Raw genomic sequence first — 18,224 nt, forward strand, 5'->3', positions numbered from 1 at the left:
CTCAGCCAGCCAAGGCACAAAAATTGCTATCTATTCACCTGGAGCAAGAGAAGAAAAAGGAGAATCAGGAATAGGAGGAGAATCTGGCATGTGTGGCTAACAGCCTCCATGAACAACTACCTCCTTTACCATGAGACAATAAGAACTGGATAGTGTCCCGCAACCACTGCTGAACATTTTGATCAAAGAGTCTACAGGAGAATCCTGATCAAAGGGGGAAAACACAGAATTTCAAATTCTCATGGACTCTGAATTTTCCAGAGCCATGGAGGCTGAATGAACCCCTGAAACTATTGCCCTGAGGTAATCTTTAAGCCTTAAACCCTGGTAAGGGCCTTATCTCCAAAATACATAGAAAACTTCAACAATTCAATAATAGTAAGACAAATATTCCAACCAAAAAATGGACAAAGGACATACACAGACACTACACAAAGGGGGACATTCAGGAGGCTAACAAACACATGAAAAGGTGCTCGTGACCATTATTAAAGGGATTCAAATCAAAACTACTATGAGATACCATCTCACCCCTGCAAAGACCGCAATGATCAAAAAAACAGAAAACAACAAAGGCTGGTTAGGTTGTGTGGAAATGGGAACTCTTAGACACTGCTGGTAGGATTGTAAAATGGTACAACCACTATGAAAAATGGTATGGCACTTTCTCAAAAAACTAGAAATAGAAATATGATCCAGCAATCCCACTCCTATCCCTTGATCTAACTGCAGTGACATGAACGTGCCACCATTCGCACATCTATGTTCACTGCAGCATTATTCACATTAGCAAAAAGATGGAAAACAACCTAAGTGCCCATCAATTGTGGTACATGCATACAATGGAACATTACACAGTTATAAAGAATAATGATGAGTTCTCAAAACATTATAACATAGATGAATCTAGAGGACATTATGCTGAGTGGCAGAAATCTATCAATCACAAAAGGACAAATATTGCGTGATTTCAGTTTTATAAGAATAGGTATACACACACAGAAAGCAACATTCTTTGATGGTTACCAGGGATGGGGGCGAGGGGAGAACAAATCACTTTCTAGACAGCAGACATGTTATTTTTGGTGATGGGAAAGGGAATCAAGGTAAATGATGACACTAAGAAGTACACAAGAATAAGGGACAATTCTGGTAAATGCTGTAACATATACAATTTTGCAACAATAGTAATAACACCCAAAAAATAAGTGTACGGTTACACAGGTAGCTAGATGCATATATGTGTACAAGAAGGCACATGTGGGCATATGGGTGTGCATATATAGATTTGAGTCGACTCACAGTGACCTTATAGGACCGAGTAGAACTGCCCCATAGGGTTTCCAAGGCTATAATCTTTGACGAAGCAGACTGCCACATCTTTCTCCTGCAGAGTGGCTGGTGAGTTTGAACTGCTGTCCTTTTGGTTAGCAGTCTGGCAATTAACCACTGTGCCATCAGGGCTCTTCAGGTGTATCTGCAGGTATATGTATATACGTGTTTGTATGTGCTGCGTATATATTCATAAATATAATAAAGCACATATGGACCACAGTTGCAGATATTTCCTAGATATAACCAAACACATCATGGATTTGGCTTAATGGGTTTGAAGGCTTAGGACCCTAGACTCAGAGGACAACTCAGTCAGTTGGCATTAACACAATTCATAAAGATACTGTTCTATATCCTAGTTTGGTCAGTAGTGTCTAGGGTCTTAAAAGCTTGTGACTGGCCGTTTAAAATACAACTATTGGTCTGTTCTCGTCTGGTGCAAAAGAGAAAGATGGAATCAAAGAATAAAACCAATCTACAAGACTAATAGCTCACATGAACCACAGCCTCATCTCTTCTCAGACCAGAAAAACTAGATGGTGCCCTGCTACCACTAACAACCATTTGGACCAGGGACAGGATAGATGGTCTCAGATATAACAGAAGAAAAACACAGAACAAACTTCAAATTCCTAAAAAAGGCCCGACTTACTGAACCAGTAGAGATCAGAGGATCCCCCAAGACTACAACCCTGAGATGCCCTCTAACTCTTGAAATGAACCTACTCCTGGTGGTTACCTTTCAGATAAATAATAGACTGGCTCATAAAATAAACAATATCACCCACCAGTACCATGCTCCTTTTAAATAACCATCTTTATGAGACCGAACTACCGAACTTAGCCTAAAGAAAGATGAGAAGGTAAAGGGGGCCGGAAAGCTAGATTAATGGAAACAGAAAAACCAGAATGGAAGAATGATTTAACATTCTGAAAAACGTAACCAAAGACACTGAACGACATGTACAGAAATTGTTAAATGGGAACCTAACTTCCTGTGTAAACGTTTACCAAAAACCAAAACTAAAAACCAAACCCAGTGCCGTCGAGTCGATTCCGACTCATAGCGACCCTACAGGACAGAGTAGAACTGCCCCATAGAGCTTCCAAGGAGAGCGTGGCGGATTTGAACTGCTAGACCCTTTGGTTAGCAGCCGTAGCACTTAACCACTACAGCACCAGGGTTTCCACCAAAAATACAATTTAAAAAAAACCTTAAACCAAAAATATGTCCTGAAGTCTTCTTTAAACCAAACGATAGTTTAGCTTAATTAGTAAAGAATGTCTGTCTTGAACATTATACTCTTTTAAAAGAACTATCTATATGGAATCAAATTACAACAGCAACTGTAAAGGTTAAATAGGAAAGTTAAGGTGCTAAGCTTCTGCTGTGTCCTGCTATGCATATTTTCAACAACAATAAAATAATTAAAATAACAATAATGAACCCGATATATGTTAACATAAATATATACCCCCCGCCAAAAAAATTACCAAATGGCACTGTTTTACATTTTTAAAAAATTCTTTAATGTCTAGATTCTCATACCTGCTTCTACATTCAATCTGTTGCAATATGTTGTTTTGGCTGAAGTATATAAAGAAAATATGGCCTCACATAAATATGTGGATGGAAAGAGGATAAGTATTTTAACAGCTTTTTTCAGATGATCGTGGACATATTTCTTTGATTGTCCACCAAAAGGAGACAAGCAGTAGAGTCCTAAAGGGTTACCTGCAATGTGGAATCTGAAGCCATATAATGAACTTTTCATACCTTGTCACATTAATAACCACTGGTCTACCTTACACTTTGAATGATTCTTTTACCCATTATACACTAGTCATTTGGAAAACATAAACTCATTGAGTTATGCTTATCTTCCTAATGTTGAAACATTATACAGTATCAAAAATGAAAAAACAAATCAAAACAAAAACCTTATTATCACTATTGATCTCATCAGAAAAGCTTTGAGATTAAGCCACTATAAACTGGCATAAAAACCACTGCAAATGGTAAGTATGTACTCATTGCACAAAATTGACCAGTTTGTGAAAACTCAAGCTTTTCACATATGTTGTGAGACAATGCAAATTTCCTGGTCACACAATAGTCAAGCACTCGGCTGCTAAGTGAAAGGCTGCAAGTTCAAACCCACTCACAGCAGCTCTGCAGTACAAGGACCTGGCAATCTGCTCCTGTAAAGATTACAGCCTAGAAAACCCCATGGGGCAGTTCTACTCTGTCACGTGGGGTGAGTAGAAGTCAAAAACGACTCAGTGGCACCGAACAATAACAATACCATGTCTTTATAATACAGAAATAAATCTATAGAGAACTTAGAAATCCCATAAATTTCAGTTTCTTTCAAAGTAACCCACTGTTTTAATTAATACTGAAGAAAAAAAAAATTAAAGGTATTTATTACTCTAACATAAAAGCAGATCTGTTTCATTTCTTCTAGTTTAATTATGGCAACGGTAGCAATTTTATAAAAAAGCATATGATTTAACAGCTCCTTATTGTCAAAAATTTAATATATTGTTTTTAACTATTTTTTAAAAGGTATAACTTTGCTTGACTTTTTAAACTGGGAGGGTGAATCCGTTTTTTCAACGTAAAAAGAAATTATCCCTACGTACCTTATAAAGGCTCGCTACTAGTCAGAATCAACTCAATGGCACACAACAACCACAACAACAACCTTATAAAGGAGGAGGCCTGGTGGTACAATAGTTAAGCTCTCAGCTGCTGAATGAAAGGTCAGCAGTTCAAAACCACCAGTGGCTCCGAGGGAGAAAAAACCTGGTGACTTGCTCCCGTAAAGATTACAGCCTAAGAAACACCACAGAGCAGTTGTCCTCTGTCGTATAGGTCCTCATGAGTTGGAATCAACTGACAGCACGCACGACCACCACCACCACACAAAGCAGTCGTGAAGCAACTGCTATCTGTAAAGTACCTGTTCTTGTGCCTGACACACTGAAGATGTCAACAAGTTAGTTCCTTTCGCCCTCCTCTCTCACTTTAACACACCTTGTTTTAATGAATAGCAATACAGTCTCCCCAGTTTTTAAGTTTTCTATCTCCTCAATAAAAACCAAGTTATCAAAAAAAAAGTTGTCACTTGGATTCACCTTTTTCCCAACCTCTTTTAAGTTACTGAATTCCACTCTGCTAGAAGACAGGACAACAGGCCAATCAGTAGTATTCAACCATAGGTTAAAAAAGGGGGCTTCAGAAGTCAAGTGTCCGTTGTAGAGAGGCTCTATGACTCCAGTTTCTCTGGCTTTGAAGTTTACGCCTATACCTCTTTCTTTAATGTACACCAAGCTACATTCTGGATTTTCCAGAAATCTGATTCAGAGTATTACAATATCAGGCTTCAAAATAATTGTGATAAAATTATTTTCGTCATTCTGAGTTTAAACCATCTGTCTGGCATTTACTGAAGCAACTGCTAAAGAAATTCTACAGATGAGATTTTTCTAAACAAAAATGCAAAAATGTTTCCACATCTGTTGTTTTTGTTGATATGTCACCTAGATTAGCAAATTCTTGCCGAGGGTGAAAACACAGAACATTCTTAATGTACACATTTTTCCTAATGACTCCATTAAGATTGTCATCTTTTCAACCATATTTCCTATTTTTATTCTACTACAATTATATATATATATATATATGTCTCTATGAGTCTGTGTGTGTGTATATACACACACACACACACACACAGAGCCCTGGTGGTGCAGTGGTTAAGAGCTAGGCTGCTAACCAAAAGGTCAGCAGTTCGAATGTACCAGCTGCTCCTTAGAAACCCTAAGGGGCAGTTCTACTCTGTCCTATAGGTTCACTATGAGTTGGAATCAACAGGTTTATACATATATCTATAGATAGATATACAAATATACACACACACACATATACAAACATGAGAAAAAGAAATTTACGATGCACTGAGTCAATCAAAACCATTACTTTAATCTCTAAATGTCTGATTTTTCTTGAAATCATAGACTTGGATATTTGATAAAAAGATTACCCACAGAATTAGAAATAAAAGATGGAGTTTCCCAGATAGTAAGGGGAGGAAAGCAGAAAAAAAGGAAAGTTCAAACAGTTTAAAAAGTCACAATTTTGCCTAAATGTGGCTCTCTTACAGTCATGTTTAGGTTGATTATAAAGGAAAAACAGTCAAACTAACAACAACTACAAAAATCCATTGATGATTTTGTCACTTCTAAAGAATTCACTAATTAAAATATTACTGAAATAAGACTCAATTTTAATACAACTTTCCACCGAAACCCTGGTGGCACAGTGATTAAGAGTTATGGCTGCTAACCAAAAGGTCAGCAGTTCAAACCTACCAGTAGCTCCTTGGAAACCCTATGGAGCAGCTCTACTCTGTCCTATAAGGCCACTATGAGTTGGAATCAACTGGAGGGCAGTAGGTTAACCTTCTATTATGTGGAGATGATGATCAATTTTGTGGATTATTAAAACCTTTTTTCTTTCCTTCTTACCCAGAAACCCACTCAAAGCAAAGCATAGTCAAGGAAACACAATGGGACTAGAATGTCAATTATTCCATATTACTACTATTAGGGTAAAGTTAAAAAATTCAAAAAATACATTAACGAGGGAAGATGTACAAACAGCTATTTTATTATCACATCTGAAAATTTCAGATTAATACATAGGCGTTCACCATTAGCAGAAAATATCAAGGCTTGACAATAAACGGAAGCCCTGGTGGCATAGTTGTTAAGTGTGATGGCTGTTAACTGGAGGGTTGGCAGTTCAAATCCACCAGGCGCTCCGTGGAAACTCTATGGGGCGGTTCTACTCTGTCCGATAGTGTCACTATGAGTCGGAATCGACTCGAGGGCCGTGGGTCTGGTTTTGCTTGAAAATAAATATTCGATTGTTATATTGAGTACTTTTCCCCTTTTAGTTATTTCAATTAAGTGTAAGCTTTGCTTTGTCAGCTTTTTCACTTTTATCTTCAAAAAATTAAATCCCTGGATTCGCCTACTTTGGCTATCTCAAAATAGTCAATTCTCTTAAATAAGTCACAAGTCTCCACAAATTTAAAAAGATTGAAGTAATACAAAGCATATTATCCAACCACAATGAAATGAAACTAGATAAAAACAAAGGAAAATGGGAATTACGCAAATATGTGCGAATTAAACATCACACTATTAGACAACCAGTAACTCAAATAAATCAAAAGGGAAATCAGAAAATACAAAGAGATGAACGAAAATGAAAGCACAACATACCAAAACGTATGTGATACAGCAAAGACTGTACTCAGAGGAAAATTTATAACTGTAAACACCTTACTGAAAAAGTAGAAAGATCTCAAATCAATAACCTAACTTTACACCTTGAGAAACCAAAAAAGAGAAGAGTAAACTAAGCCCAAAGCTACCAAAAGAAATAAAGAATAAAGCAGAGAGAAATGAAATAGAAGATAGGAACAAAGTTAGAGAAATAAACGAAACCAAAAGCTGGTTCTTTGAAAAGATCAATTTCTATTTGCAGGTGACACAATCCTTTATACAGAAAATCCCAAAGAATCTTCAAAAAAGCTATCAGAGCTAACAAATTCAGCAAAATGTCAAAACACAAAAATCAGTTGGGTTTCTATACACTAAGAAATGAGGACTCTGAAAAGGAAATTAAGGAAAGGATTCCATTTACAATAACCTCTAAAAGAATACTTAGGAACAAATTTAACCAGGGAAGTGAAAGACCTGCACAATGAAAACTACAAAACACTGCTGAAATATTAAAGACGACCTAAATAAGTGGAAAGACAATCCATGTTCACGAATTGGAAGACCTAATATTTTTAAAATGTCATTACTAACCAAAGCAGTCTACAGATGCAATTCCTATCAAAATTCCAAAGACTTCTTTGGAGAAATGGAAGTCAATCCTCAAATTTGTATGAAATTTTAAGGGGCCCTAAATAGCCAAAGCGATCTTGGAAGAGAAAAACAAAGTAAGGGGACTCCCACTTTCCAATTTCAAAAGGTACTATAAACCTACAGCAATCAAATCAGGCTCATGATATTCAATGCAATCAAGTGCCAATACTTAGATACTTAAGACACAAAAGTTTGTGAATGAAGGTAAAAAACTGTGGTTCTATATATTTTTCAATGTTCAAGTTTAGTAAACAACAGTTTCAAAGAACAAACGTCAGCAGTTAATATCCCAGTGACACCTTTCTTCACAGATCCACTACTGTTTTTAGTTGCCATGAAGACTTACTGAAAACAAGAGAAATATCACTAGGTAAATTAAGAAAATCCTTTCTACCTTCTGCATAACCAGTAGAGGAAAAAAAAAAAAAAAACTTTTCTGCACTTAAAGTAGTTCTAGTCTTCTAATGGTACCACGAGAATTATGAAACCACAATTGACCCTTAATGAGCTCCAGCAGCTATGGTACACATTTTTTAAGCTCTTTAAATCAGGATAAAACCCATGTATCCTGAAACCACAAAATAAACAATTCTTAACTCTAACAAAGATTTTAATTAAAAGAACATTTAATATTAATATTTCCGTGAAGGTATCATAATTGCTTCATCATTCTATTTTTATCTTACCCTTATCTGTTCAGTAGAGCTACTGCTAAGTTCATCACCAGATTCAGAATCTTGATGTATTCTTTCTGAGCCTTCTCCTGCCGAATCACAGGACGGTTCCTGGGAGAAGCTAGTTTTTTCTATCTCCGAGAACTCCGAACCTGGAAAATGACCAAATAAACGTGTCCTTTTCTGGCTGGGAACCTTAGGAGAAAGTGAGTCACTGTTAAACTTTCCATTATTATGGGTCAGGTCCAGGCTTAGGCCGAGAGTCTGACCTGGACCACAACTGGGTCCAAAATTCTGATTGGCATCACGAACAAGACCTGTTCCTTGAACAGAAGATGAAGACTTTCCAAAACTTGAAAGCTCGGGCAATTTGTTCACATTTTCTGTCGATCTCTGAAGATGTAGACTCTGTACCATTTTCATAGAATTATTCGGCAGTCCGACTGCCGGTTTAACAGGTGGCATTAGAGCTTTGCGGGTGACCTCCTTAACGTACTGGGCCGGCACATAAAATGCTTTGGAACTCTCATCTGGTTTGACTTGCCACCAGTCATCATTTGTCTTCTTCACCAAGATGTACCGCTCTCCTTGTTTTATCACAATCTTTCTGTCCTTCGCATCATATTCATAATCATATTCCACTTCAATGTACACTTGTCCTGGAGCAATCTTCCCACTTCGGTCAGCCATTTTTATCCAACGATATTCACCTCTCAAAAAGGATGGTATGCCACATTATGGCTTTACGGCTTTTTGGATTAATACATATTTTCACTTAAATGGAAGAAGAGAATGAAGAAAACATTAATGTAATCTGGATCTGTGATATGTACTCATAAATATACAAGCCACTTAAAGAATATTACCTTCAAATCTCAAACCCCAGAAAGTAAACAGGTGTCTAATATATATACCGGCCTACACTGAACACATTTTCCATTTTAACTCTAATCTACATGTTTCAGTCATTTTTAACCAAAACCAAAATCAATTCACTGGAACAGTAAATACACTTTGATGGTCACAAGAATATCAAAAATAAAATGTGAGAACCTTCCTTCTTTTCATAACCTCAAACATCCTTTACCACTTTCTTAAAAAGGCCCACTACTAATAACAAGCAGGTCAAACCTACCCAGTGGTACCACTGAAGAAAGGCCTGGCAATCTGCTTCCATTAAGGTTCTAAGCCAAACCCACTGCCGTCAAGTCCATTCCTATTCATAGTGACCCTAGAGGACAGAGTAGAGCTGCCCGCATAGGGTTTCTAAGGCTGTAAATCTTTACAGACGCAGACTGCCACGTCTTTCTCCTGGACAGGCTGAGGGATCAAACCGCTGACCTTTTGGTTAGGAGCCGAGTAGTTAACCACGACGCCACCAGGGCTCCTTTCCATTAAGATTAAAGCTAAGAAAAGCCTATGGAGCACACTTCTCTGTAATACATGGGGTCACCATTAGTTGAATCAACTCAATAACAACAGGTTTTTAAATATGCATTAGACACTTACAAGTGCCAGGCGCTGAGGCTAGGTTCACTATAAGCCTTACCTAAGACCCTCTTCAAAACTGGGGCTGAAATTCCATGGCCCAGAATTATTTTCCAAAAAACCAAGGGCATTAGTGAGTTTACAAAAAAAAAAAAAAAAGTTACTGAATTATATGAGTTAAGTTTCCTAACATAAATTTTTAAAAAGAGCAACAATGTTACACTTTGGCAAAACACACAAAGAGATAAATGAAAGAAACTGCTAGTTTACTTGGTTTCCCTCTTCCCTTTACCTCAGGAGGGCCACAATACTTTTTAGGTTGAATCTCAGAGTCTGTTAGAAATAGCCCTAAATTGGCTTGAAAAATCTAGCATTCACTTTTATTTCTGTACCAATTCCAAAATATTTTAGCGCCTCTTAGAACACAGCATTCAAGCTTCAAAATGATCACAGAATCTTCCTACTGTTACAACTTAAGTCAACCTTCGATCCAACTGTAGCAATTCAGGGATGACCTAGGCGAAAGGAAGTAATTCTGAATACTGAAATGTCCCCGAATTGTGTAAACCCAAGGTCCCCTGACAACCTACCAATTTTCCTCAGCACCCAAATGCTGGGCATAATATTATAGGTTACATCTGTGCAGTAACAATCAATCATTCTACTGAAGACAATACCCTTCTCTATGACAGATAATGGAAACCCTGGTGGTGTACTGGTTAAGTGCTACAGCTGTTAACCAAGAGGTTGGCAGTTCAAATCCGCCAGGCGCTCCTTGGAAACTCTATAGGGCAGTTCTACTCTGTCCCATAGGGTCGCTATGAGTCGGAACCGACTCGGTGGCAGTGGGTTGGTTATGACAGATAAACTTCATAAACCCAGGTGGTAAATAAATAAGTTACTGATACAATTTCAGTAATTACAATTTACTTTGTAAACAAACTACTGGAATAACAAATTTTAAAAAGTCATGTTATTTCAAAAAAGAAAAAAAAAAACTTACCTTGGAAGAAGGTGAAATAAAGATCAGGTATTACATTTAAATCTAAAAAAAAAAAAAAAAAAGTTCATTAGCTCTAACCAGGATTGCTTAAAGAAGGCTAAGAATATAATGTTGCTCTTTTTTTTTTTAAAGCTTTACTCATTTATACAGCTAAAAGGAACACAGTACAATTTTATACCATGATTGTGTTTGGCACCACCCTCCAAACGTGTACAAACACAATCACTAAGAGCCACTGTGGTTTGCTTTACCTCTCCTACTTCATTTCCACATTGCTTTAACTTCATTTCTGTCCCTTCATTTTTTTTATTCTGAGAAACAGGGAAATACAATTTACGTATGTTTTTAAACTTCTGATTATGCAGGAAACAACTTTTTAAAAATCACTGAATGACAATGTTTTCCAGGTTTATGGGACTGAGTGGGTAAAAAGAACAAATACAAACATCTTAAAAGCTGTTGGGAGCCTTAATACACTTCCCAAAGATTACTAATTTTAAACAGGGAAATATACCTTTACAACAGGGAGATCGGCAGTCATCAGCTGAACCAAGCAATAATGCTTAGCACCATCAACAGTGGAACAATCTGAGGGTATGTATGTGCCACCTCATGTGATGCATTAAGAATGGCACAATGTCACCTACGTTGTCACCTATACTGTATTTTTGTAAAAACGTATGTTGAATCTTAAGGTAATTATTAGAAAACAATCAATAGGCCTGAACTCTTCAAAAAACTCAATGTCATAAAAAATTAAAAAGGGAAGAAGACTTTTCCAGATTAAAAGAAGCTAATGGCACATAACCAAAGTCACCTGGTGGTCTATCAAACAGGTGCCTCTCTCTACCCCATCCTAAAGAAACGCTGGCGGTGTACTGGTTAAGTGCTACGGCTGCTAACCAAAAGGTTGGCAGTTCGAATCCACCAGGCACTCCTTAAAACTCTATGGGGCAGTTCTACTCTGTCCCGTAGGGTCGCTATGAGTCAGAATCGACTCTACTGCAATGCGAACGGGTTTTTACCCCATCCTACCCTGCTGACTGTGCTCATTCCAGTCATTACCATTACAGAAGAGACAAATTCTAACTTTCCAAATGTTGAGGGCAAAAACAATGAAATCAGCCTTAAACCTTTTCTTTCACTTCATACCCTACACATCCAATCCATAGCAAATCCTGTATAATCTACCTTCAACACAGATCTAATCTACCACAACACAGATCTAATCACTTTTCACCACCTTTACAACTATCATCCTGGTCAGAGCCCCCATGATCTCTCCCCCTTGATTTTAAGCAATAGCTTCCTAACTGGGCTCCCTGCTTCCTTTCCTGCGATAGGCTCTTGTTAAAATAATAGGTGGGGGTGCCTTTTTAAAATATAAATCAGATCAGGTCATTACTCTCCCTGCAATGGTTTCCCACCTGTTGTTAGGTACCATCGAGTTGATTTTCAACTCATAGCGACCACATTTGATGGAGAACTGCCCCATAGGATTTTCTCGGCTGTAATCTTTACAGAAGCAGATCGACAAGTCTTTCTCCTGCAGAACCACTGGGTGGGTTTGAACAGCCAACCTTTCATTTGGCAGCCGGGCATTTAACCGTTGTGCCACCAGGGTTCCTTTTTCCCATTTGTAGTAGACTGCAAAAAATATTTTAAGTTCTCTGCTGCTACTCCTATCAACAGGTAGAGTCTGTTTTTCCATACCTTTAATTTTGGCCATGTGACAGAGCTTTGGCCATCAGGGTACTAGAAATATGATCCAAGCAGAGGCCCGAGAAGTATTTGCCCTCTCTTCCTGCTAGACGCCCTTCTTCCACCATGTGAAGAAGTACATGCTAGCCTGCTAGATGATGAGAACCGTGGCCACATGCTGCAAGCCAGAATGCTTCCATCCTTGTCCTAACATGAATGAGGCCAGTTTGGTAGCAGAACCACCTAGCCAATCCAAACTTTGGGTAAAAAATAAATGACTTTTTTTTTAAGCCACTAAATTTTGAGGTGGTTTGTTACAGGACAAAATCTAACAGATAAACCATTTCCATCAGAATAAAGCCAAAGTCTTTACAAAATGGCCACATGTAGGGTGACCATACAGCCCCAGGCAGTCCTGGTTATACCTACTGTCTTCGAGTGATTCCTAGTAGCACCCTTTATGAGTTTTTAAACTGTCCTAACTTGGGCAATAAATTACACTATCAACCTATCTATATATATAAGACTACAAGATCTGTATCCTACTCTCATTAGCATAAGCTCCATGAGGGCAAGGATTTTTATTTTATTTTTTACTGCTGCAACCCCACTGCCTAGAACAGCACCCGACACAAAGTAGGCACTCAGTTAATACTCAACTAGATGAATGAAATAAAAAGTAAACTACAACTACTAAGTCATAAAGAGAAATGAAGTCCCGATACACGCCACAACTTGGGTGAATCCTGAAAACATCATGCTGAGCAAAATAAGTCAGTTACAAAAGGACAAATATTGTATGATCTCAATTATACGAAATATGCAAATATACAGAAACCAAAGATTATCAGTGGTTACCAGCAGTGGGAAGGGAAGTTTTTGCTTAAGGGACATTGTGGTTATGTTAATGGTGGTGGAGTGATTGGGAAAGGAGAGAGAGAACAGTTGCACAACTTGAAGAATGCAACCAATGTTACTGAATTGTACACGTACAAACTGTTGAGACAGCATATGTTTTGTTATGTATATTTTCACCACATTAAAAATTTTTTTTAAGTTTTCATAGTTTAAGAAAAAAAAGTAAATCACATGAAGCAGCAAAGTCATACAGACCAGGGTTCAAATTCCAGTTCTAACAATGACCAGCTACAAAATCTTTTGTGAATTATTAAATCTCTATGAATCTGTTTCTTCTTCCAAAGATAAAAATTGTGAAAAGATTTATCTCAAAGATTTGTTTTAAATAAGGTACTGTACATAAGGCATCAGGATGCCTGGCACATACCAAAATTCAAACCATTTCTACAATTATTTATATGATCAAAACAGAAGATTGTCTAACTCACTTGCTTTGGACATGTCATCAGGAGGGATCGACTGCTAAAGAAGGACATCATGTTTGGAGAAGTAGAGGGCAAACTGTGGTGAGGGAGACCCTCAGGGAGGTGGATTGGTACAGTAGCCCCAATAATGGACTCAAACATGCTGGCAATCTTGAAGATAATGCAGGACTGGGCAGTATTTTGTTCTGTTGTACATAAAGTCATCATCAGTCAGAGTCAACTCAATGGCAGCTATCTATCTATCTGGATCATTAGATCTTCTGAGGCCTATCTAGCACTTTCATGCATTATCAGGACATTAGTCACTATGTTCTTTAATCCTTACCTACATAAAGGTTTTTCACTACAGCTTTTCGAATTTTCACAATGAAATACTTATCCTCAAATGATTTTTTTTCTTCTTCTTTTCAAGAAGTAGTAAAAAAAAACTTTAAGTAATAACTTTGAAGATATGGAGTTGTGAAAGAGAAAATGAAGCTACTTTTCAGGAGGTTAAGTAACTCCCTAACCCAAGCCAAACCTATTGCTGTCGAGTAGATTACAACTCATAGCAACCCTAAGGGACAGAGTAGAACCACCCCCATAGGATTTCCATATCTTTCTCTCATACAGCAGCTGGTGAGTTTGAATGGGTTACATTTCGGTTAGATGAGCACTTAACCAACTGTGCCACCGGATCTCCTCTATTGTAACTCAGACATACTATAACTAGTCAGACATGTATCCACAGAAATGGAAGAAAGGAATGTATGAAGAACAACAAGAAATAAACTATATCATTTCATGCTAGTGAGAGAGGGGCTGTAGGGGTGCGAAGCAACAATGAGTTAAAGGCCTGTCCACGTTCAATCTCTTTCACTGCCGGGGTTTATGACTACACTTTCCCAGTGACTAAAATGATAAGTATGAAGGTGGAGTTAGGAAGAAAGATAAGGAAGTGAGTTTCACTATGTTTAACTTAAGACACTTCATCTAGAGTTCTAGTTAAAGGCAAAGAGGAGTGAGACGACAAGGAGGGTGAAAAAAGAAGTCAAAAGACATCTATATGAAAAAGCACATGGAATAAGCAAGAGTGACCACAATGGGATAATAGCAGCTGAGGTAGATTTCTAGTCCATGCTAGGAGGGGAGGGAAATGAACCTAGGAAGCCCCTAAAAGAGACAAATAAAAATTATAAACTTCTAAAAAGCCACAAAGCAGGGATGATCTATTACAGTTCAAACTCTAGCAAAAGTTAGAGAAAATGAAAAAGATAAGAAAAGCTTTATGAATTAAAAAAGAATTATAATAATGGCTGGGTAGCTCTAAAAACTTAGATCTAAGTCAACTTTATTTTCAAATGTATGAATAATTTATGCTGCCTATTTTTATTTAAAGATTTAAATTGTATTAATTCCAAAGTTCACACCCTGTACTTTTTGTTTGTTCCTCTAGTTCCAGAATCTGTAGATTGTTCTCTTTGGATTAAGTTAAGCACTGTTTATCCTGGTATCCTCTCAAGCATTCTGGTTAGAACCTTGCTCATTCAACTACAATGCTCTCTGAGCACAATACCCTTCTGAGTGAAATGCATTTATCACCACCTTCCTCCCCCCATATTCACCCACAGACACTATTAAGCACCCAACAACAGTATACATAAAAGTTTTGCCAAACTACTGCCCTGTCTACTCCACTGCCTTACCTAGCTTCAAAAATACCTTGCCTCTTACCAGTCTTCTTTCTTCTCCTTCATTTCACCTACTTCTTCCTCATGATCCAACAAGAACACAGACACAACACCTGTTGACATCTTTCACTTGAACTCCCTCAAGTCAGATTCAGAACTCTCTTATCATGCTATTTTATAATCTAATAGCCTCCTGCTTTCCACCTGCCAATTTTTTATTTTCTTTCCTGTCCTACCTCCTAAGAAGCTGACAACAGATCACAACAGCTCAGCAAATGTTATCATCTTCCTCCAGAACATCTATTTGAACCAACTACATCTCTCAGTGTGATATCCTTACTAGGCATATCGAAAATTAAAAAAGAAAAATAATAAATGTATCCATAACGAACAAGTTTACAATTTAAGTCCAATGTGTGCACGTACATCTTGTTTAGCAAATCTAATATTGTGAGCAATACAGTACTAAAAAAAACTAATATAGCTTAAAACAAACTGTAAGCAACCTAAAAATACCACAATTTACCACCGATCCCTTCCATTAAGTCCTCCAAGCAGTTTTAAAAGTACTTGTTTAAAATCAATGACCCTTAAAAAGGCTCCAGTCCGAGAAATCAATTAAACTTAATGAGCACAACAAAAAAGTAAAGAACAATTTCAAGACAGCCCCCAAATTATTGTGTGAATTGTACACTTAACATTTTAAGAAATCACAGGATACTAATGGGCATTTCAAGTTTTTTCTTAATGTATGACCCCTGTTTTCTAAGAATAAACAGGTATAGAATATAATACATTTCTCATTTTAATTTAAACAGGCCACCTAAAAAAAAGGAAAACGTAGTATTATTATAAACTGTACTGGCCATAAAGAAACAGCAAAAATAGGAACATCAGAAACACAGGAAATCATCGGGTACCTGAAAAGCAGTAGACAATACAGTAGTGTAAGCTTGTAAAGGAAATTCAAAACCTAGATTTAAATCTGAAACAAAAATGAGGAAACAAGAAAGAAGCATTTGAGGAAGCAAGCAAGTACCAAAATGACATTTATTTGCACGTGGTATTTTGAAGAGCTTGCCATAAAGTCCTAGTCAAGGATGGGGCTGACACAATGACTCATTCTTGGATTGTTACTGTTAGGTGACCCTAGAGGCTGAAGACACCTAGTTAATTAGTGCTCCACTAGTTATCAGGCCACTCCCAGTCCCCCCCCCCCGCAATCATTCACTTCCTCTAGGTTGTTTTTCAGACCCCCCAGACAGCCCCAGAGAAGTCCAGATCTAACCCACCCAGAGTAGCCAGACATGCGCTGAATAGACCACAGTGACTGACAAACAAGACTGGGCCACCACACATGCTCAATAACGCAAGAAATCTTCTGTCAAGGAACCAAAAGACTCATACCAAGGAACCAAAATCACCGAAAATACGTCATCGGCAGTGGTAGAGCCCTTTCAAAAGCAGAGGGTCCATCAGCCACTTCCATGCCAAGTCTTAGCCCTGCCTCATAATAAATAACCAGTAGAAACTACGAATAGTTAATAACCTGCCCAGCATCTTCCTCCACCCTTAAATGAGTATGTGTAGGTATAAACTATAAATTGTTCTTGCAGATTAAGCAACTCAATCTGAAGTCGATACCTCTGTGTTCCCACTTGCCAGCCTGCAAAATAAATTCTTTCTTCCTCTCGAAACCAGTGTCAGAGTGTTTGCCTTCCTGCACACTGGACACAGACCCATTGATCCAGTTTTGTTACAATGGAGAAAACACTACAATTTAAAAAGAAGAAATAGGGTTTGGTGATGAGTTTCTAGATACACCACCATAAAGCATGATTCACGAAAGAAAAAATTGGTAAGCTGGACTTTATTAAATTAAAAACTTTTGCTCTGTGAAAGACACTGTTAAGAGAATAAACAGACAAGCTACAGACTGGGAGAAAATAGTATTTGCAAAGCACATATCTGACAAAGGACTTGTATCCAAAACGTACAAAGACCTCTCAAAACTCAGTAATAAGAAAACAACCTATCAGTTTAAAAAAAGAAAAATCGGCAAAGAACCTGAAGAGGGACTTCACCAAAGAGGATACACAGATGGAAAACAAGCATATGAAAACATGCTCAACACTGTTGTTGTCAAGTGCTGCCAAGTCAGTTCCAACTCACAGCGATGATCCTATAAACAGAAGAATTAAACACTACCCAGTCCTGCGCCATCCTCACAAACACTGATATGCTTGAGCCCATTCTTGCAGCCACTGTGTCAATCCATCTTGTTCCTCTTTTTCCTTGACCCTTTACTTCACCAAGCATGATGTCCTTCTCCAGGGACTGGTCCCTCCTGATAACATGCCCAAAGTAGGTGAGATGCAGTCTTGCCATGTTTGCTTCTAAGGAACATTTCAGCTGTACTTCTTCCAAGACAGATTTGTTCATTCTTTTGGCAGTCCATGTACTGGGTGGGTTTTTGGGTATATTCAGTATTCTTCTCCAACATCACAATTCAAAGGCATCAATTCTTCTTCAATCCTCCTTATTCATTGTCCAGCTTTCAGATGTACACGAGGCGACTGAAAACACCATGGCTTGAGTCAGGCTCACCTTAGTCTTCAAGGTGACATCTTTGCTTTTCAACACTTTAATGAGGTCTTTTGCAGCAAATTTGCCCAATGCAATGTGTCTTTTGATTTCTTGACTGTTGCTACCATGGGTGTTGATTATGGATCCAAGTAAAATGAAATCCTTGACAACTTCAAACTTTTCTCTGTTTATCATAATGTTGCTTATTGGTCCAGTTGTGAGGATTTTTGTTTTCTTTATGTTGAGGTGTAATCCATACTGAAGGCTGTAGTCTTTGATCTTCTGGTTCAATGACAGGCACATAGATCAGTGGAAAAGAACCCAGAAATAAATCCATCCACCTGTGGGCAACAGATCTTTGAAAAGGGGTCAAAGTCCATTCAGTGGGGGAAGAAACCATTTCTCTTTTTACAACTGATGCTGGCAAAACTGAATATCCACACGTGGAAACAGGAAATGGGACCCACACCTGACACTA

The 18,224-nt window shown here is 37.9% G+C and overlaps 1 protein-coding gene across 4 annotated transcripts in view; it reads right to left on the reverse strand.

Moving 5' to 3' along the window:
• Positions 1–18,224, reverse strand: part of ARHGAP12 (Rho GTPase activating protein 12) — a 116,673-nt gene that overhangs the window by 87,178 nt on the left and 11,271 nt on the right. For 3 of the 4 annotated variants that reach the window (XM_064285053.1, XM_064285051.1, XM_064285054.1), the window contains exons 2-3: positions 10,447–10,488; positions 7,968–8,729 (exon numbers count right to left, since the gene is read on the reverse strand). In XM_064285053.1, the coding sequence (XP_064141123.1) occupies positions 7,968–8,645 (678 nt within the window). In that variant the 5' untranslated portion in view covers positions 8,646–8,729; positions 10,447–10,488. Of the gene's footprint in view, positions 1–7,967; positions 8,730–10,446; positions 10,489–13,493; positions 16,298–18,224 lie in introns of those variants that run through there. The other variant, XM_064285052.1, reaches the window with a different exon arrangement.

The sequence above is a fragment of the Loxodonta africana genome, chromosome 4, assembly GCF_030014295.1.
Source record: "Loxodonta africana isolate mLoxAfr1 chromosome 4, mLoxAfr1.hap2, whole genome shotgun sequence".
Lineage (NCBI taxonomy): Eukaryota > Metazoa > Chordata > Mammalia > Proboscidea > Elephantidae > Loxodonta > Loxodonta africana.